At 44.9% G+C, this 21,552-nt stretch overlaps 1 protein-coding gene across 2 annotated transcripts in view; it reads left to right on the top strand.

The window, feature by feature from the left end:
- Positions 1–414: 414 nt before the first annotated feature.
- smg1 (SMG1, nonsense mediated mRNA decay associated PI3K related kinase) overlaps positions 415–21,552 on the top strand; it is an 84,340-nt gene continuing 63,202 nt past the window's right edge. The window contains exons 1-10 of one of the 2 annotated variants that reach the window (XM_023957921.1): positions 415–682; positions 3,458–3,606; positions 3,717–3,869; positions 9,924–10,060; positions 10,371–10,429; positions 11,929–12,142; positions 13,977–14,102; positions 14,181–14,253; positions 20,619–20,716; positions 20,783–20,956. In XM_023957921.1, the coding sequence (XP_023813689.1) occupies positions 606–682; positions 3,458–3,606; positions 3,717–3,869; positions 9,924–10,060; positions 10,371–10,429; positions 11,929–12,142; positions 13,977–14,102; positions 14,181–14,253; positions 20,619–20,716; positions 20,783–20,956 (1,260 nt within the window). In that variant the 5' untranslated portion in view covers positions 415–605. The remainder of the gene's footprint in view (positions 683–3,457; positions 3,607–3,716; positions 3,870–9,923; positions 10,061–10,370; positions 10,430–11,928; positions 12,143–13,976; positions 14,103–14,180; positions 14,254–20,618; positions 20,717–20,782; positions 20,957–21,552) is intronic. The other variant, XM_023957922.1, reaches the window with a different exon arrangement.

The raw sequence follows: 21,552 nt of genomic DNA, 5'->3' as shown, positions 1-21,552 counted from the left end.
GAAAGGACTGAAGTGGACATCTGCAGGGACACCAACGTCTTCATCAACAGCTGCAGAGATCCTGCAAGCCGCCAATCAATGACTAAACCATTAATGAAGTGTAAATTAAACAAATGAGCCTTCAGACATTTGGAACATTCTCAATAGACATTCAGCTCACCTGTTCTTCTGTTTAGTCGCTCTGCTGCTGCACGGCGTTCACTGGCTGCTCTGAATGCTCACCTCCACTTTAATCTCGTAAATTTGCAACAAAATAACTCGTAAATCTACTACTTTAAATCTCGTAATTTTACTTTTTTGTACACTAAAACTCCGTCGTATAAGGTGAAAGTGTGAATGAAAACTCTCCTTTGGTCTTTAATGCAGAGGGGATTTCCTGCCGCTAGGGGGCAGCAGAGCGCAGTCGACGGTTTGAGCGTCACGAGGACACAGCGCTCGAAGAAGAGAATGCCGCGAGAGAAGAAGAGATGCGTCGTGAACTAGCTTCAAGCACGCTGGCTTAGTCAACGTTTTCGCGGTCGTCGGTAACGCGGAGCAGAAAACAGTAATTGTCGGGACAGACACGCTCGGCGCTGCCGGCAGGTCATGCAGCGCACCGGAGGGTAATGAGCCGTAAAGCCCCGGGGTCTCGGCTCAGCGGCGCCCACAAACTGCGGCCACACTGGAACGACTGGCAGCCCAGGTTGGTCTCAGCTCTTCCGCCGGACTCTCAAACGGTCGCGACCGGCGGGCCTTCACAGAACCGCACTAGAGAAGCTCCGTATCCAACCCCCCCCCCCCCTCCCCCCTGCCTGGACCGCTCTATGTCCCGCCGCGTTGAAACGGGCCGAAATGCTTGCAGCTGGACGCTGAGCAGAGCCCGGTGCTGCCGCCCGAGCCGAGGGGCTTTGCAGCGACGATTCCCAGGCAGGAACGGCGGACATCGGCCGTCCTCCCGCTGCAGTGTTAGGACGGGTCCCAAAGCAGCAGCGGGATCGGTGTTCGGACCTACAGGAGGCGGGCTAGCGCGTTAGCTCGGCGGCTAACGCCCCGATCAGTGCTGCTCAGCCCGCTTCCGGGGGCGTTCTGAGGGAGGGGGGTCATATTCCCGGCCAGACCCGCGGAGAGGGGCCCCTGAAGCGCGGAGGTCGTTTACCGACGGTGTCACCGGGTCAGAGGAGGTTTCCGCTGACAAACAGGCCCCGAACCCGCCCGAACGTGTCGATCAGCAGCAGAGGAGGCGGCGAGGCTTCCTGCTCTGCCTCCCGGAACCAGACAGCTGGGGCCAAAGCGAAACCGAGCCCAGACTCCGAACTAAACCTTCACGTTACTTCCCCAACGTGGTGTTAGCCGAAGCAGACACGTTAGCAGCGGCGGTTGCTGGTCTGCGAGGGCAAAGGGTGTTGTAATTCACAAAGGACATCAACAATGACCAATATTTGATTCTAGAGGAAATATAACGTATTGATCCTTTAGAATCCATAATAAAAAGTGTTGCATTTATTCTGCAAACAGCTCTGAGCCACTTCCTGTTTGCAGTGGTGATGGACAGACTGACAGATGGGGTTAGACAGGAACGACCATGATGTTTGCAGACGATACTGTGATTTGTAGAGAGAGCAGAGAACAGGTGGAGGAGAAGCTAGAGAGGTGGAGGTTTGTCCTGGAAGGGAGAGGAATGGAGGTTAGCGGCAGCAAGACGGAGAACATGTGTGTGAATGAGAGGAACCCAAGAGGAAGAGCGAGGTTACAGGAAAAAGAGATGAAGAAGGAGGATCTGAAGGGTCTAGGGTCAGCAGTCCAGAGGAACGGGGGGAGTGGAAAAGAAGTGAAGAAGAGTGCAGGCAGGTTGGAATGGGTGGAGAAAAGTGTCAGAAAAGAGTTTGAGCTGGAATGAAAGGAAAGGGGTGGAGAGAGCAGCCATGTTGTTTCCTAGACACTGAGGAAGACAGGACGCAGAGACGAAGATGCTGAGGTTCAGGATGGATCAGGAATGAGGACAGCAGAGGGACAGACATGTTAGAGGAGATAAAGCCAGACTGAGATGGTTGAGACATGTCCAGAGGACAGACGGTGAATCCATTGAGTCTAGAACTGCCAGAGGTCTAGAGGAAGACCAGAGAGGAGGATTCTGGATGAAGGAAGACATGAAGGTAGCTGCTGGTAGAGGACGCAGGAGACAGACGGAGGAAGCTGATTGGCTGTGGGGTGAAGGGAAACGCCCAGAGGAAAAGACAAAGAAATGTTGAAATTCTTTCTGAATAATCTCTAGCTGAATGTTTTGTGTCAAGAGTGAATCCTCTTCCAAAAGTATGATTTGTGGCCAACTTTATCTAAATTTGAGTCAGCCTTGTTCATATGTGGTCATTATTGCTTCTAGTTTAGCCAGACTTTTAGCAGTTTCCTTTTAAGATGCAGATTTAGATTGAGCCGTGGAGTCATGGCAGATGTTCGGCGCTCTTTGGAGAAACTTTTGGTCTACATTCAGAGAGCATCAGCAGAGTCATGGAGGTGAAATGTTTGGAAGAAGAGCATGTGCTGCAGGCGTCAGGAGGCGGCGTGTTCCTGCGTTCTCCAAACCACTGAAACGCTGCTTTGGCGGCACAGTTTCATGCTTTCGTTGGCAAACATGGGTTTGTCCGAGTTCAGGCCAGGTTGGCTTCACGTGATTGACAGCAGTTCTGACAGAGAGGATTGTCCGTTGACGTGGATTTGGTTCTGGACACATGCAGACTAAAAGCTGGTTCCCTCAGCAGCAGACACGCTCGTGTCAGAGTTTGTGGAGTTTGCTTTCACATTTTCTTTAGGTTGAAAGTTGAACTCCACAGCTGTGAGGGTCAGCAGGAAAACTCCAACATGTACATTTCTTTTTCCTTCACCACAGTTTTTTAGGCAAAAGCATGTCTTTTAGAAGTTTTAGGACTCGGTGCTGTGAGTGCGCATACACCTGCCTGTCCAAGCTCCGCCCCTTTTGCTTTGGTTCTCTGCTGGAACAGGTGAGGCCAGTTTGAGCTACAGGCCTCTGGAGTTACTGCGGTTTCAACGGATTCCTCCATGCAGCAGCAGATTTTTTCCAGGTTTTGGATCGACTGAAGGACTCGTAAATAAACTCGTGGATAATCTGCTGTAGCGTGTTTGAAATGTGGTTTGGTCCCAAAACAGCTGAGCTCCAATGAAGGATCAGCTTAGAATATGAATGAAAGCAAATCGATCTCTTGTGTTGACAACAAATCTGTCCTTAAAAGCAGGAAAAACATTTCTTTGATATTAAAATGTTGTAATTGTTGCTCATTCTCTACATAAAGTACATGTTTATGGTGAAGCTAAAGAAGAAGCAGCTTTACGCTGATGATTAGTTAAATACTTGCTACTTTTTTGGTTAGAGTTTTTCCAACGTCAGAAATTACGTTTTAACTATTCTGCATTATTCATAGTATGAGCTCTGTAGTTCTTAGAAAAGTGTGTGTTTTTGTCTCAGACTTGACAGTGTGCCATCAAGCCAGGACCACGTGAAGTCCAGAGAACCTGGTTCTGGGTCCTTCTTCAAAGTTTTAGCCTCCAAGTGCCCTGACCAGCCGGCGGCGCTCAGTGATGCCTACACCCCTGCAGCTGGACATCAGGAGGAGGGTGAGGCTCTGCACAGCCACAGTTCACTGTAGCACAGTTCATGCCACACAGGTGTTGGTTTCTCATGCGCTTGACAGAATGATTCTAACCGGAACTTTTGCTGCACCCAGGGGGATATGAAGCTGCTCAGAGTGTCTGTGATGCTTCATTTGGTTGGAAGTCGCTGGGGCAAGAGTTGAGGCCCAACAATGTGACTGTGGATGTGACTACTTTTCAGCATGGAAGCCGTGCTTTAGCTTCAAAGGATATGAGGAAATCACAGGGTAAGCGGTCCCGTCTCTAAAGCCTTCCCCCTTCAGAAGAAGCAGCATTGTGTTTTTAACGTGTGAGAACCAGGACTCTCCAACCTGGGCTCATGTAAAGACTTGTGTGAACCTAAAGGAGAAGAAGGACCTCCTAGTGTGAAGCCATGGTCCTTAGTTACAGGGCTCAGCATAAATCAGGACACCCCCCTTTCATTGATCAGTAGCTCAGTGAACAAAGGAAAAGTTTCCAAACTTTCCACCAGGTTGAGTTTTATTAAGTACTTCTTGAACTCCATAACATGAAATGAAGGTTAATGATCTGACTTTGATCACATCATCTTCAGTTTGACTTCAGTTGGTTGAAGTCAATATGAACACTGCAACAGAAACTACTACATCTAGTATTTTGGAGGAGCCCTGTGGTTTCTAAGGACAGCACCAAGTCTTGTAGGCATGAATGAACAGGTTGGCGTCATATTGGAACATCTGTCTTTGTCCATTCTTCAAGAAGAACCTCTTTCAGAGCCTGGATGGAGACTGATGCTCATCTTCTTGTAGCCTTCACCTTTTTTGTGCCAAGAAATGATTTCCTTTCTCAGATTTGGTGATATTTCTTTTCCATGGGGAGCCATTGCTGACAGCATGAAATGGGCTGTTGGATAAGAAAGTCCTTTTCTAGTCACCTGTGCTGCACACCTCTTACATGAATCATTAGACTCACCTGAGGTTGAATGTCTGTTCATTGGGATTTTGTAGTCTAAGTTTGTCTTTTCTCCCAAGACGATGACTGGGGTGTTCTCATTTATGCAGCTGGGCTTGAATTAACTTGTTAGGAAAAAAGCTTTTTTGTGTGCAAACGAACACAGCTTGTTTGCAGTCAGTGAACCACCTGTGCAGGTGTGTTTAGTAGTTTAACAGAAAACGTTGATTCTGAAAGGACACTAAAGGTTTTCTGACACATGGAGTGGGGTGTACTTGAAAAATTGCAACCTTAAATGTGCTAAAACAGTCTTATGGCAGCTTGAAGTATTTAACCAATCAAATAAATCCCTTTTATGCATTTGACCAATCGGATGGATCCTTTTATGTTAGATGTTCGCCTCCTGCATAGAGGAGGGTCATTTGGAGCATAATTTAAGTTATGTTGACTCTTATTTAAATGAAACTGTTGCAGTGAAATGGAAATTATGTTCTTGGTGGTTTTGCTATTTGTTCATGGATCGCAAGTTATATCATTATTGCAATATTGATCACTAATGTCGCATATCACAAGTCTTCCTCATCATGCAGCTCTAGTCTCAACCATTAATTCCAATTAAAAACTTCATCAAAGATCTTAAATGTTGGGATATCTTCAATCATCAATGGCGTTTTCTGGTTGATCAGGTCTAAATGTTTCACACAAGCTTCTGCTGGATTTTGATGTCTGCTTCCTCCATCCTTAAGGGCTAATCTTTATGTACACTCACACCGGTGGAAGTTTTGCTACACATGTGATGATCAATTTTAGGCCAGAGAGTTGGATCCAATGGGATCATTCAAAATGAGCCAATATCATACCATGAATCAGATCATTAGAGGTTTGTATCGGCAAGAGTCTGGTGGTACGACACGTATTCGTTACGCGTCCTACGATACATACCACGATATTGTACCAGAACACATTTCCTTTTTGATTTAAAGAGCATGACTCAGAAAAAACTCCACCTGAACATTAATACGTCTTTGATTGTAATAAGAAGGTAACATTCAGTATATTTAATGATCACTATGTCAAGCACTGCAACTGTGTCTCATAGAGAAGCTGCTGTTACCAAAGCAAATTCATTGTGCTTTTAATTTGGTAACTTCAAATATTCAAAGGGAACAGTCAACATTGTCTGATTTCCACAACAAAATATATTTCAGTCTAAGAAAAACAATAGAATGAATGTGTCTGAACCCATAATGTTCTAAATGTCTGATTGAGGAAATCAAGCTCTGATATTTTCCAACATTAATTTAGATCCTCCAGGAGACTGAACAGTGATTCAACAGTAAAGGGAGAAAAATAAAAACACTAATTCTATCCAGAAACATTAAAGTGATGATGATGAGGCAGCCTGACAGGATGAAGAGCTTTAATGTGGCTCAGATGCTTTGTTTCCATGACCGTCTGCTCTGCAGCTGCTGCTCCACTTTCTCACACGTGGAAGTAAACACGGACTTCACCGCTCATCGCCACGACGATGGCCTTTTTCCAGAGCGTTGGACACATCACTCTGATCCATCAGAACTAGAATCTATAGCTGAGAGGTTCTGCAGAAGTGGCCCGCTTTGTCTACAGCCTTTTGTCTCAGATCATTAGCGGCTGTGCAGCTGCAGAGCTTCACTCATTCTTATCTGAGCCGCTAAAAAGCACTGCAATATGATACTGACAGCAACATGGAACAGAGTTTCTGTTCGGTACCTACCCCAAGTAAAAGCTAGATCTTATGTTTTGTGGTGTAGAGCTGCTCAAAGAGGCTCCGTGTGCTCTGCTACCAACTAGTGGTTGGAGGGTGAAGTGGACAACAAGAGTCGGACACTGAAGGACGCTCAGAAATAATAAAATAAATATCACCCTGACAGCATTTTGAATAGATACAGTATCGCCAAATGAACTATCGCGATATATTGCTGAATCGATTTGTTCCTACACCCCTACAGATCATTGACCACAAATTATGTTTGAATCGAAATGTTAAAATATATCCTTAACCCCTAGCAGGGCTCGACATAGCCATTTGTCCGCTGGCCCGGTCCTGTTTTTCGAGCAGTGCGGACCACAAGACTTTACTTTTCACTTGTCCGCTCGGGCCACTAAAATATCTAACGGTTTATACATTCTTCACCTTTTTCAATAAAGTAAATTTTGCGAAAACGTGTAGATTTACCTCGTCTTCATAATTTAGTTTTTCTGCTAGTCCTGTGTTCAGACTTCAAGGGTTTCTATGGGAAACCTTTGATCACTTCTCCTTCTCTTCCGCCTGCGCGCGCGCGGCTTTCACTGCCGAGCACCACGCGGCACGCGCTCACTACTTTTTTTTTTTCAAACTTTATTGAATGTAACAATTCAATACAAAACAATGTTAAACAGCAACAACGAAGGCACAAGCCAGTGGGTTATTATTACATTTGATTATAAATCCGACACTGAAGAGAGACTGAAGCATGTCAGAGATGTGGAAGACATGGCAGGAATAGATAGGAATATGTTGGATGGAGTAATGGGTATAATTAGTAGTATGGACAGCAAGATATTTAATGAATGCATTGAAGATGAAACTGTATCCACTAAGCTTTAAGCTGAATGTCAAAGAATCAAAGGCAACTCCAAATACCTGAATCTCAGACTCAAATGCAGTAGAATGTTAAACTACTTAATTTTGTTTTTCTTTACAACACTGTAAGCAGTAAGTATTTCTAGTTAGCTGAATGATCTCAGTTAGACCTGCACAATATGAGGAAAACTCGCGATATGCCATATCAGAGATTAAAATTGCGATAACGATATAATTTGCGGTATATAAACAAACAGCAAAATAACCAAATAACCATTCCCAGTTTAAAAATTATACTCCAAATGACCCACGTTGACATAGGTTACAAACATCTAACATAACATGGCTCCATCCGATTGGTCAACAATGTGAAGGCGTCCATCCGATTGGTCAAATGCATTAAGGGATTTATTTGATTCGTTAAATGGTTCAAGCTGCCATTAGATTGTTTTAACACATTTAATGTTTATGATTTATTGTGATATTTGCCGTTAGAAGCAGCATGAAAACTTCTGAACTAGTGTTACCTACTACACTGCAGTGCTCTCTTCAAAACATCTGAAACAGACTAGAGCAGATTTAAGTTTGATATGGTCTATTTTCAGTCATTGAAAAGTGTAGTAATAAGTGATGTCACCAGAATGCACCAAATTGCACCATATTAAAAGTTTCCGGGGGGGGCATGCCCCCGGACCCCCCTAAAGTTGCCAGCACCTGCGGAGCGGCGGGTCCCGCTATGCGCGGTGTCGGGCCAGTAACTTTCAGGCAGGGCCAGTAAGTTTCAAAAACTACTGGCCCTGTGGGCCAGTGCAAATTTCTGGGCTATGTCAACCCCTGCCTAGTATAAAGAAAAGAACGCTGTCCCTGCTGTGAAACACGGAGGAGGCTGTATTATGATCTGGGCTGTGTACAATGAAATCTCAAGACTATGAAGGGATTTTGTAGAGCAGGGGTGTCATACTCATTTTGGTTTGGGGGCCGCATTCAAGGCGTCTGATCCCAAGTGGGCCGGACCAGTAACGTAAAAGCAAAAAACATCTGACACTGAATCAATCCTTATAATAAACTCAAGAGGGGCTATGGAAAAAAATTCAACACCTGCCTAAAATGTAAATGTGCAAATCAATGAATAATTCAACTAAATTAAACTTGCAAACATTTGTGAACATAACAAGAATTTGGAGTTAACCTCCTTTCTCTCCTCAAACTTCTGCAGGCCGTCAATATCAGGATTCAGATCCTGTGCAGAAACATATTTACTGCCATTCAAGTGTGCAAAACACAATGAAATGTCCAAGAATCTTTTCCTGGTTTCTGCCTGAATTTTGTGGCAACACCTGCCTTCTTCCTGACCTTTGATGGGCGCCATCAGTGACCAGACTGACATTACGTGACTAGTTCACTCCAGCATAGTCCAGCACTGTAACAAGAGAGCTGACTGTCATCAGCTGTTGTTGGGTCCATCAACTCAAGAAACTCTTCTGCACCTCTAAGAAATATGCACAGTTGTGCAATATCTGTATCTGTGCTTTCATTAATAGTGACCGAAAATACAATAAATGACAGGATTCCTTCATTTGGCGCCCAAGTCTCCTCAGAGATGTTGGATCTGTAATCATAATCCTTGACAGACTGCTTTTTGGGGAACAAGACTTCTGCAGCCTTCGTCATTTTTCTATAGGTTCAGCATCTGAAAATGGTTTGGATGTTTGCTCCAACTTGTCTGCAATCAGGTGTCTGTCACTGCTCCATCACTGACGTCACGCTGCAGTAAATGCAGACGGTTGATTTTCAGTCCAGATTTTAGTTGGTAAATCCTCTCTTTTCTTAACTGCAAATGGTGAAACTTTCCTCATTGTCTCATAGTGCTGCTGAATGTTATATTCTTTGAGCACCTGTTGATGACATAACAAGCACGCAGGTTTTGCATTCAACTCTGAAACAAATAAAAATGTGTCCATTTTACCTGGAAAGCTCAGCACTTCACTTCATCCCTTTTTTTCTTTTTGACAACATCTTGGTCATTAGGGTGTCACTACTGATCATTCTTATAACAATGTAACAGCAGTGGGGCTTGCGGGGAACCAAACTACATTTTATTCAGACACAGAGCCGTTAGGTTTCACTTTTGGCAGGTGCAAAGATATGCTGTTTCACCTCTTAAGCTTTTCCTTTGCTCCCCCTAGTGGCGGAATTGCGCATTTCGGTTATTTCTTTAAAAAATCATAACTCGCCACAGGAATGGACTAGAAACGTGCTTGTTTTTTAAACATTCTTATAATTTTTACTCTTCATGAATGGGCCCGATTGAAACATCTGGCGGGCCATTTTTTTGATACCCCTGCTGTAGAGAAATGCACTGGTCCGTCAGAAAACGTGGTCTCAGTCACAGGTGTCACGGGTATGGCAGCAGGAAAGCATTGGACTCTTCTAAAGTTACCGTCATCCGCCCTGACCTAAACCATACTGGGCATCTGTGGAAGATGCTGAGACCTGCCGTCTGGAATCAAACCTGAGACCGCTGGAGCAGGTTGCTCATGAGGAGAGGGCCAGAATACCTGTGGATCGGTGCAGGAGTCTGATTGGCAGTTACAGGAAGCCTTTATTGCAGTGATGACCTCAACAGGTTGTACAATAGAACATTGAGTTAGTGTAGTTGTCTGCATCTGTTCAAAAGAGTCAAACCTGACGTCCCTATCTGACGGCATCAGGATCGTACAACGTGCATTGTGCTGACGGTAAACCAGCTGCTCTGCTGTTTTTGCTGCAGACAGGGGGATGGCTCACTCGGAGGAGTCTCGGCTGGCCAACCTGCTGCGTCGGGTCTCCAGGGAGGACGACCGAGAGCGAAGGCTGGCCACCCTCAAACAACTGAAGGAGTTCATCAGCCACGGAGAGAGCAAAGTGGTCAGTCAGATGTTCCCAGTTTGTCTGGGTGCTCTGAGCTTTTATTTCTACAACACTAGAGTTCTTGTAAAATCATCCAACCATCATGCTGAGACAAGAACTGGGGGAGGGGCGGTTTTTACTGTACAAATTCAGAGGTCTGGTGGTCCTGGTAATAATGAAAAACCTGGGTTTTCTCAGCCTAAACAGTAGAGGATGTAAGCCTACACCCCTAGGGTCAAGAACCCAGAAGTTTACCACCAGTACAGAAATGTTCAGGTCTGCAGAGAAGCAAAGACATGAAGTGTGGTTCTGTTTCTCTGTTGAACAGGCGCTGGTCAAACAGCTGGAAACCATCCTCAGCACCTTGAACGACATTTTAAATGAGAGGTAAGATAAAAGCTTTCTCCCCCTGACCTGGGAGGGTGAGCTTAAATAGGAAGTCCTGGACCCGGAGAACGCCACAGTTCTGTCCAGGTCCGTCTTAACAATGAGCCCCTATGAACGCAGCATGGAGACGGAAAGTCTACTTACATCCATGTTTTTGCTTAATGGAGCAGTGGAACCGGGCCTGTGGGATGCATGTGCAAAGCATTCTGGGTGCAGGAATGTGTTTCCCAATAGGAATCACCTTTCCCGGTGTTGAGGCTGACCCCCTTCCTCTGTCTCTTCTGGTGTCCCCCAAGGTTCTGTCCTTGGTCCTCTTCTTTTAATTACTTATCTTCTTCCCCTTGGCAATATCTTCCGCAAAAATTTAATGTTAATTTTCACTGTTTTGCGGATGACACCCAGCTCTATGTATCAAGCAAACCCGACTCCTCTCTTCCACCCTCCTCCCTCCACTCCTGTCTATCTGAAATCAAAAACTGGTTCACCTCAAACCTTCTCAAACTCAACAGTGATAAAACCGAGTTACTTCTCGTCGGTTCCAAATCCACCCTCTATAAAGCCACAAATCTAACTCTTTCCATTGATTCGTCTTCTGTCTCCCCCTCCCCTCAGGTGAAGAGTCTGGGTGTCATCCTAGATAGCTCACTATCTTTTCAGTCCCACATCAATAACATTACCCGGTCAGCCCAATTCCATCTACGTAACATTAATCGTCTACACCCCTCCCTCACTGTCCCCTCTGCTTCTATCCTGGTCCACAGTCTGGTCACTTCCCGTTTAGATTATTGTAATTCTCTCCTCTTTGGCCTCCCCCAAAAAACCCTCAATAAGCTCCAATTGGTCCAGAACTCAGCTGCCCGCATCATCTCCAGAACCCCCTCCTTCAGTCACATCACCCCGGTTCTCCACCAGCTGCACCATAACCTCCAGAATCCAATTCAAACTCCTCCTGTTCACCTTTAAGGCCCTCCATAACCTGGCTCCTCCTTATCTCTCCGACCTCATCCATATTAAAACCCCCTCTCGTTCTCTTCGGTCCTCCTCCCCTGCTCAGCTCTCTGTCCCTCCGGCCCGCCTCATCACCATGGGGAGTTGAACCTTCAGCTGCTCGGCTCCCAAACTCTGGAACTCCCTCCTGATCTCCGTAACATAGACTCTCTTCCTACTTTCAGATCTAAACTCAAAACCCATCTGTTCATTTCTGCCTTCCCATCCTGATTCACTTTTAATTTTATTTATTATTTTTATTGTGCTTTTAAGGTCTATTGTTAACCTTTGTTTTGTAAAGTGTCCTTGGGTTTCTTGAAAGGCGCTTTAAATAAAATGGATTATTATTATTATTATAAACCACTCCTCTGTCAACGTAAACTAACTGATGGTCGTGAGACCGACGCCCTACGCACCGCAGACGGTAAATTGGGGTTATCTGGTGGTGCTGCACAGCGCCTCCTGCTGTGGCTTTGTGTGTGATGTTGTGATTTTTGTGTGTCAATCTGCAGCAGTAAGCTGTTGTGGGAGCTGCGGCAGGAAGCGGCAGCCTCTCTGGGCCTCCTGTGCACGGTGCTCAGTTACGAAGCGGAGCGCATCTTCAAGTGGCTCTTTGCTAAGTTCACGGCGAGCGGCCGGGACGAGGTGAAGCTGCTGTTCCTGCTAGCAGCTCAGCACGCTCTGGAGACGGCTGGAGAGAGGAAGGCCTTCTCTCACATCATGCAGGTCAGGAACAGAGTTCACATTCCAGTGGATCGCTGATTCAGCTTAGACTGATATTTGTTTACATTTTTATTTCAACACTAATCAAGTTAAAAAAAAGCTTTCATTAGCCAAGTTATCAGTGAACAAACTTGAAAAGATAATGTTATCCCTCTATTTGATAAATGGCGCATGCTGCATTTTCTATGAGGCAAATAAGTATGTGAACCCCATAGTTAGCTAGTTCTCCCACTTAGAAATCATGGAGGGGTCTGACATTTTCCTCCTAGCTGCATGTGAGAAACATCTAAAAAATGACATTGCATGATTTCATGAAGTGATTTATTCAGACCACTGAGGAAGGGTCGTGGCTGAGTCTTCCAACAGGACAATGACCTGGAGCCCACAGCCAGGAGAACCAGGTCCTGGAGTGGTCGAGCCAGTCTCCAGACCATGAGCCAATAGAAAACCTGTAGAGCCCAAACTCTGAGTTTCTCAGCGACAACCTGACTGATCTAGAGGAGATCTGTGAGGAGTAGTGGGCCAAAATCCTTCCTGCAGTGTTAGCAAACCTGGTGAGAAACTACTGTGGAAGGGAGAACACAGACGTCTGTACCAAACAGTAACACTGATTTCCTCAGGTGTTCAAACACTTATTTGCAGCAGTAGCATTTAAATAAATCATTAAAAAAATCGTACAACGTGATTTTTTTCCAGATGATTTAAGATGTCATTCACAGTAGACCTGTGTCTAAGATGAAAATGTCAGACCCCTCCATGATTTCTAAGTGGGAGAACTAGCAAAAATCACGGGGGGGGGGCTCACTGGAAGGCTCACTTAGATTTTGATTTGTCATGTTTTCTAATCTAAACTTTGTCAACCATGTCATGTCTGCCTACTCCCAGCAGTTCACCATCACTTAACCAGACCCTCCAGGATTTTGCGAGGTTGTGATGGCCAGAGAAATTGCGCCAGTTCATGCAATTTTCCTAACCATTGCAACGTTGACCAATTGCTCTGTTTGGAAAAAGTTCAAACTGGCTCAGACTGCTGTCTCCAGGGCTCTGCATTGCATTGTTGCACTGGTTGCACTGGTTGCACTGGTTGCACTGGTGCGCCCAACGTTTTATGCATCAGCATGGAGGTTTGGTGCAGACACCTTCTGGACTGCATTGCATTTAACTCAGCAGTTTTCCATGGTCACTTTGATTTCTGCATCTAGACTTGAAACTGATTAATGTACAAACTGTTAAAAACCTGAAGAAGTTTATTAGAAACAATTCTACAATAAGGATCACACAAAGTGAAGTGTGTTGACTGCTTGGCTCAGCAGTAATGGTTGAATGAATTCATGTGAGTTTGAGGCGCTTCATGTCAAATAACTTTCTGTTAATGATGGTCAGACTTCATCATGACATCCCATAATACTAACCTTTTTCCACTTTCTTCCTTGTTACATTTTAAGCATTTCCTTTCTGAAATGATTCATTTTTCTTTAGTTCTTTGGTTTCAGAAATATTATTTTTGTTTCTAAAAAAAATAATTTTTGTAATTATTTGCCTTAACTGCTTAAATGTCGTCCTCTTTTTTATGGTTCGGGTTAAGAGCTGGATTTATTTTTAGAGAACCGTTAAAAGTCCAGTCTTACTTCAGTGTTCTGCTGACAACAGAGTTACAGCCAAAGATGATGTTTAGCAATGGAGCTTCCCGCAGGATCCAGCGTCTGTAAACGAATGAAGATGCGTCCGTTTCATCCCTACATCACCCAGGGTTCATTGGGTTACCATGACAGCAGCTCTCACTGTGAGCTGTGGTGAAACCACAAAGCAAACGTCCGTCTGTAATGTTCTGTTTCAGCTGGTGATGAGCAGCCTGCAGTCCATCCTGGAGAACGTGGACACGCCGGAGCTGCTCTGTCAGAGCGTGAGATGCATTCTCCAGGTGGCCCGCTGCTACCCCCATGTGTTCAGCACCAACTTCAGGGTGAGTTATCCGTGCTGACCCATGCTGACCCGTGCAGAGGCTGCAGAGCTGACCCTGTCTGGCCTCCTTCCTCCTTAGGACACTGTGGACATCCTGGTGGGCTGGCACATTGACCACACACAGAAGCAGGCTCTGACTCAGCAGGTTTCAGGTCAGTTGGACCTCTTTCACATGCAAGCTCTTAGATGTAGTCTACTATATGATCAAATGAGACGTTTGGTCTTATCTCTGTAGAGAAACACATTTCTGTGTTTGACCCTTCAATGAGTTTTTCTAACTCCGTCTGTGGTGGGTTGGGCCATGTCCCTTAAATTGGCAGTTGATATCATTTTGGGGGGGGGGGGGGGGGGGGTGTACAATTTTCATTATTATATAATTATTTTTCGTTATTTTACTTTATTACTTTTTTATTTTATTTCCCAGCTAATGACTCATCAGTATTAACTGAGGGAAGTGACTTTAACAAAAAAAAATAAATAAATAAACAAAATAGAAAGAAGTAGTCGATCCAGGTGGACCGGTGGACCGTGTCTCTGAGCAGAGCAGCCGGACTTATAGCTTTGTGTTTGAGGGGAGGGGAGGATGCTTTGTTACGTGTGGAAGACTTCGGACTGCCATCCGTCCCGCAGCTCTATGTGAACAAGCAGCCGGACTCAGGAGAACCGGGTCTCCCGGTAGAACCGGGCAGAGCTCGGTCCGTCGGCTCACACAGCGGCTAGTTTGGGGCGGTGTGTGAGCTTAAAGCAGAAATGTGGCTCAGTCCTTAGAAACCGTTCAAACAATCACCTGGATTTGTGTTTCCAGTCGTGTCCCGACTACATAAAGGCTGATGTTATTCCACATATTTACGTTCAGCCAAGATGCAGATTGCAGCGTTTCCCACATGGATTTATGTTCATCAAAGGCTAAATGTTGTTAGCACGTGTTAGCCTCTCTGAACCCTTCTTCCAGCTCCGTTCTTCCACAGAAAAAGCACGGATTAAAAATAAAATGATGAGCGAACAGCCGCTTCATAATATTCATCACATTAATAAAAGCACATTTAGAAGATCGTCTCGTATATTACAGAGCTGCTGCATGAATGTTTATGGCAGCTGAGTTTGTTTACATCAGGACTCATTTCCTCTTCCAGTATTTTCATCACTACTGCTCATGAAAGTGTGACCATGTGAACGTTTGTTCTAATCGGAAAAAGGTTTTCTGGGCCCATGGACACGGTTGGATTTTAATCTGACCGTTGATCCGATCAGAACCCCAATTTATGGTGTCGACTCGCAGCGTGGCGGGGGCGTGGCATCAAGATGGTGTCTCTCCATCGTGATGTCAGTCAACCATCACTAGGGATGGGTATCGTTAAGGTTTTAACGGTACTACTACTCTTATTGATACTGCTTATCGATCCAGTATTTTTACGATACTCTTATCGATACTTTTTGAGGACAATAAATAAATAACAAATTAAGAACATGAAGTGTTTTATTTCCTCATTATGCAACATTGTTTTTTTTAACAAAACATTTTACTTTATACATGATAATACAAACCTGGAATGCACGTGGATGTGCTACAGCAGAGGTCGGCAACCTGAACCTCTCAAAGACATTTGGATCAGTTTCCCACTGAGATGAAAGCACAGGGAGCAACAGTAGGTGTGTTAGAAAAAATGTTTTTGCCAATATATCGTGATAGTTCATTTAGTTCTTGTATTGGTTCAAAATACAGTCAGGATATTTATTTAATTATTTATTTTAATTTTTATTCTTAATGAGCGTGATGTTTCCTTTGATCTTTTGTCCATTTTCCACAATAGACTTTTCTGTCTGTCAAACACCAGAGTTAAGATGAATGAGATGATGGAAACAAATTCACTTTGATGCAGACTCCATCTATTTATTTATTTTCTTTAAATCCAGTAAACCCAATAAATTATATTAATTTTATGGATAACTATTTTTATTAGGAAGCAGCAGTTAGTTTGTCTGGAATCATAAGCAGTGAGTCTAAGGCCCGCCCCCCGGCCCTCTACTTGTTCGTTGTTCCCCCCCCACATGTTCATACAGACAGCTCAACATACGGTCATCGTAGCAGCAAGGTGACAGGATCGTGGGGGCGCCCTGACGCTAATTTAATTCATTCTACATGGAAATGGGGGTTTTAGTCTAGGAAAAAACAGGCTTTCTTCTGGGCGTTCATGTGTCCTCTACCAGATTACCTCTGACTGTCTTTCTAGAAGAACTTTCCATCCCATAACAGACTCTGGTCGGCGTTCACAGCTGCAGACACGCCCCCTCCGCGTTCACGCTGCTCTCTTCCTCCTGCTCGCTCGCCCTACCTGACGGTGTTAAAGGCTCCATAACAATCTGAGAACATGACAGTTATCTCACTAAACCACAGAGCCGCAGCTCAGGGAGGAAAGAGCCGCATTTTGGAACGTTTAGCTCTTTCCACCATCGTATATCTTTGGTAGCGTTCCTGTGTGCGCACGCCAGGTGCTGTCTCAACAAAAGCCCCGCCCCCCGTGAACACAAATACCAGACAGACCTCTCCTCTTCAGCGAGAATAGCGAAATTAATATCATCATTAAATAATGGAAAATTGACTGACTTGGTGAGTTAAATATGGCAGATAACGTTTATATCTGTGGGACACAAAAAGCGACTTCTCCAGTACCGATAGCAGAACCTTTGAGGTCAGATCTTAACAATACTGCGGTCTTGAAGAATGTGGCCCCGGGGCTCGTTCAATACCGGGGCTAGGTACCCATCCCTAGCCATCACGACCCTAGTCTGTGGTGTTTTTGAGTCTTTCACCACCTTCAGGGACACGTTTCCTGGATGCATCTCTTCAGTTTGTCCAGAATTTCCCCAAGTTTATTTTCTCCACCGCAGCAGTTTATTTCAAAGACCCAATCCAACGAAAATGGTATTTTTTGGTTTTTTAACGTTTTCTTGTAGCATTTTTTTGCTGATATAAGACATGGATATGGAAAATCAAGAGTATTTCTTTATTCATATAGTGTTGGTTTAGGAGCAGAGGAAAAATGCCGTCTGAGAACACTTAGGTTACGTTCACACTGCAGGGCCTAATGCTCAATTCCAATTTTTAGAAAAAATCCGATTTTTTTTTTTTGCAAGACCGTTTACATTTCCAATTATATGGAAGAGTGGTTCAGAGTGGGAAAAGCGTTTGTTCCGGACCCAGTCTGCTTGATCTGTTCTGGATCGAGTCCTGAACCTTGTGTTTGGTCTGTATTCAGACTGCCGTCAAGCGACCTTTCCTGATTCAAACCAAAGCTTGTAAACAAAACCACATGACTAAAGATCTCTTCACTCACTGGCCAGGAATGACGAGGGTGGGGCAAAGCAACTACAGACAGAAATTATGGAAGTCCTGCTCTCTGCAGTCCTTGTCAGGATAGTTCATTCAAACTTTATATTTTGCTGATCAATTCTAAACGTCTGTATCCATGTCAGGTTCAATACTTTTTACTTTGGTCCGGTGGAGACGTGCTGCAAGGCGGTTACTGAAGAGACGACGGCTAAGAAGGTTGTGATAAATGTTTATGACATAAAGATTGTCAGGAAAACAGTGAGTAGTGATGTGGATCACGTTAAATGTTTTTTTAATGAGCCTGCATTCATCCACCCACATTTCAATGAGTTGCTGTGTCTCATGGTTGTGGTGTCAGGACATTGTTTTTAAGATTTCTTCTAAGGAACTACAAGGTAGCTGTTAGGATGTCACAGCAGCGCCTGTCGGGCGCGTGCCGCGTAATCAGACTCAGAAAAGCCTGTAAGAAGTAAACAAATAAACAGCTGGACTCTTTTTTCCATCTGATAACACGACAATAGTTGCTTTACATTTGTCCGCGGATCATCTGTTGGTACATGTTGACTCTAAAGGCCCGTAAACACCGGGACGAATTTCGCGCGCGATTTTTGCCGACGTTTAACGCCTCGTGACTAAACAAAGGGCACCAATGAGAGTGTGCACACCGACGCGTAAAAACGCCGCGCGTCAAAAAAAAAACGCCTCGGGTTGGTTTTTTTTTTATAACGCCTCGCGTCGAAATCTATTCGACCAATGAGAACGGCGCTTTTGCACACGTGTCTGGAGCTTCTGAAGTTACAGTAAAACACAACTTGGGTGCGCTCAAACACAAAACTGCCTTGCTCAGCACACATACCAGCGAAGAAGATAGACGCCAAGTAGCCTCTACACTGACGCGAAGAAATAATGACGGACATTCTAAAATATCCCTGAACCAAGCACCAGTTGGAGCTAGTGGTGCTTGAAATATTCATGTTTTCTTTTTATGATTCTGACAAGCGCGTAAATACTTGCTCTCTTCTTTTGAGTGAAAAGCGACTTTAAGAAGCGTAAAGTTGCACAGCGCCACTTTGTGTACAGGAGTATTTCTGTTTACATTAAGCGCCATCTAATGTCAGGGAAGGAAATTGCATGTTCACTCGGCTCATCGTCAGCGAAAATCGCCTGGGTGTGAACACAAAAAACGTGTTGAAAGACGCTGGCGAATAACGTCTGGCGAATATTCGTCCCGGTGTGTACGGGCCTTAAGGCTACGTTCACACTGCAGGGCTTAATGCTCAATTCCGATTTTTTGAAAAAATCTGTATTTTTTTTTGCAAGGCCGTTTACATTTCCAATTATATGGAACTTTTGTGATCTCCTGTGTGACCGTGACATGACCCAGAAGTGACCTGCATGTGCAAAAGAGTCCTCAACGGTGAACGACGTCACTGTTGTTTGTGGAAGTAGCTAACGTTAGCAATGGATGTCAACAACAGTGTTGTCAACAGCGGAGCTCTTTTTGCATTATTACATTCATTTTCACAAAGGAGCAGCACAATTACAATCTTCTCATTTTAAGAAGGCATTGGAGCCAGGATGGTCTGGACCCACTGTTGTGGAATGAGGATGTGTATGTGCTGGGGCCACGCGCGTGCGTGTGTGAGAGAGAGGAGAGAGCGCGTGCAGCGTAGGAGGGAGTGACAGGGGGGTAGTGAGGGCGCGCATTCATGTTGTGTGTTATGGAGGAAGGAGAACAGTAATTAAAGAAGGTTTCCCCCAGAATAAATGCTATTGACTCTTTATTCACCCGCCCTGGAGAATCTGAGGGTCCCAACGGGGAAGTGAACCTCGAAGGAGGATCCGCCTTTGGTCCCCCGCGCTTCTGACCACGGTCGGAAAGGGAGAAAAAAAGTAACTCTAGGAAAGGTTCAACACCACGCTCGACTATTTCGCTGGAAATATTTTCAAAAAACGCCCGGTTGCGATCAGAGCCCTGGAGTTTGGCCTTAATAGAGCTGTCACCCCAAATATGAATCCAATCGCTGACCTCACTTCCCTTCCACTGACTGGTTTCAGCAGCATCGTCCACCATGGTTGATGTTTATGTTCTAGTTCCCGCCTACTTCAATGCAGAATTATGACTTTTGTAGCGTATCGATGACGTACGGATCCGATTCATGTGGCCTGGCCGGTCAGACGGAGGTCGCATTTCAAAAGATGGGATACGTGTCGTTCAGACTGTCACGAAAAGATCAGATACAGGTCGCATAGGGGCAAAAAAATCTCAATTGGGTCGTTTCACCCTGCGGTGTGAACATAGCCTTACAATTATTATAAACAAACTACAATGGGTGGGGCCACAGTCTCCTGGCTCCGCCCCTTTCTGATCATCCACCTACAGACCAACAGATCCATGAACGTCTTTGTTTTCATGGTCTGAGCTGGAATCTGGATCAGAACTGTAGAGCTGGATAGATCTGATATTGCTGCCATTTGATGGGAAGTGGAGGCGGGCTTACTCCACGCCAACAGTCCTCCCCACAATTCAAGAGGTGACTTTCAAATGAATGCCTGCTGCTCTGCAGAAACTGTCCTAAAAATCAAAACAGATATTTGGGTTTTAGCTCAAAACGGCATCATCATCATCAAAATACGACTGGGGACGCTTTAAAAACAGATCAGAGTGAGACTGGAGTGGGTCTTTAATCAAGTAAAACTTTTTGGTGAACAAAGTCTTCTCACATTGGAATAGTTCAGAAAGGTCAGAGCACTGAAGAAGATCAGAGCTGCTGCTGGAGGATGAGCTAATGCGGGTTCTAATAGGGAAGAGGACTGCTTTTGGACCGGACCAAAGTTCTGTCAGAACCCATCCAGAGGTGAACCTGTGATCCATATGACCAGCAAACATGGAGCAGGAGGTGTTTCCTTTAAAAACCATTAGCAGCCTCTGCTCTCCATCAAACTCCGTGATGTTGGTCTTTGAGCCCTGTACCACGATGTGGAGCAGCCTAAATGTCGTTTCCTCAAACAGCAAAGTTGATCTCAAATTGAAGGTCCAACTGCTAGACGTAGATTCTGAAACTTTAAAGTGGGATTGGGTTCAGACATTTCTGACGTTTCCTGGTTTTGTGCACTCCTGCCTTTTCCTGGTATCAGATGGTTCCTGAGGGATGGTGCGTTCACAGACCTCCCCTTCTCCTTTAGGCTGGCTGCAGAGTCTTGAGCAGTTCTGGGTGGCTGACCTGACCTTCTCCACCACCTTGCTGGGGCAGTTCCTGGAGGACATGGAGGCATATGCAGAGGTGAGGCTCTTGCATGCTCTCTGCCACAGCTGACAGCTTCAGTCTGACCCACTCTGCTCTGTTTAGGATCTGAGCCATGGGACGTTGGAGGAAGGCGGGGAGGAAGACATTCCTCCGCCTTCGGTGTCGCTGCCCAAGCTGGCGGCTCTGCTAAGGGTCTTTAGCACCGTGGTCCGTAGCATCGGAGAGAGGTTCAGTCCTTTCAGAGGACCCCCCATCACTGAAGTCTACGTAACTGACGTAAGATCCTGGGGGGTCATGTCTGGGAGGTGCTCTTATTAGAAAACACTGAAATGGAACATTTAAAGTCCCGCTTTAACTTTATTTTCCTCTATTCTAAAGGGTTCTCAGTCATCTTTTCATGATGATGATGATGCTGATTTTAGCCTAAATCTAAAAATCTGTGTCGTTTTCAAGACACAAGATTTATTTGTCATTGTCAGTGAAACAACGAAAATACGTTTGGAGCAAAACAGCCACTCAGTTCAATTCACCAAATAAATGCCCAATAAATAAATAAATAAATAACCAAAAGTGCAGCATCACAGCAAGAACTAAACAAGACAAAAAAAAGGTAAAGACATTAAATTAGACATTCAGTGTACACGAGATGTTCAGTCAGTGGCGTGTTGGTGTGCAGCAATGCAAAGTCCAGTTTTCACAGTGTGCTCAGATGGCGAGATTTGGGGGTGGGGGCAGTTTGGGACTAGACTAAAACCACCCATTTCCGCGTAAAATGAATTAAATTTGCAAATTCATTCATTCATTACAAATTCACCTCTGAGTTGTGGGCGGGACTGTTGATCTGTAATAAGCTTGCCTTCATTTCGCATCAT

The sequence above is a fragment of the Oryzias latipes genome, chromosome 8 (genome assembly GCF_002234675.1).
Source record: "Oryzias latipes chromosome 8, ASM223467v1".
In the NCBI taxonomy this organism is placed as follows: Eukaryota; Metazoa; Chordata; class Actinopteri; order Beloniformes; family Adrianichthyidae; genus Oryzias; species Oryzias latipes.
The sequence above is the reverse complement of the archived record's forward strand: the minus strand, read 5'-3'. Positions and strand labels throughout refer to the sequence as shown.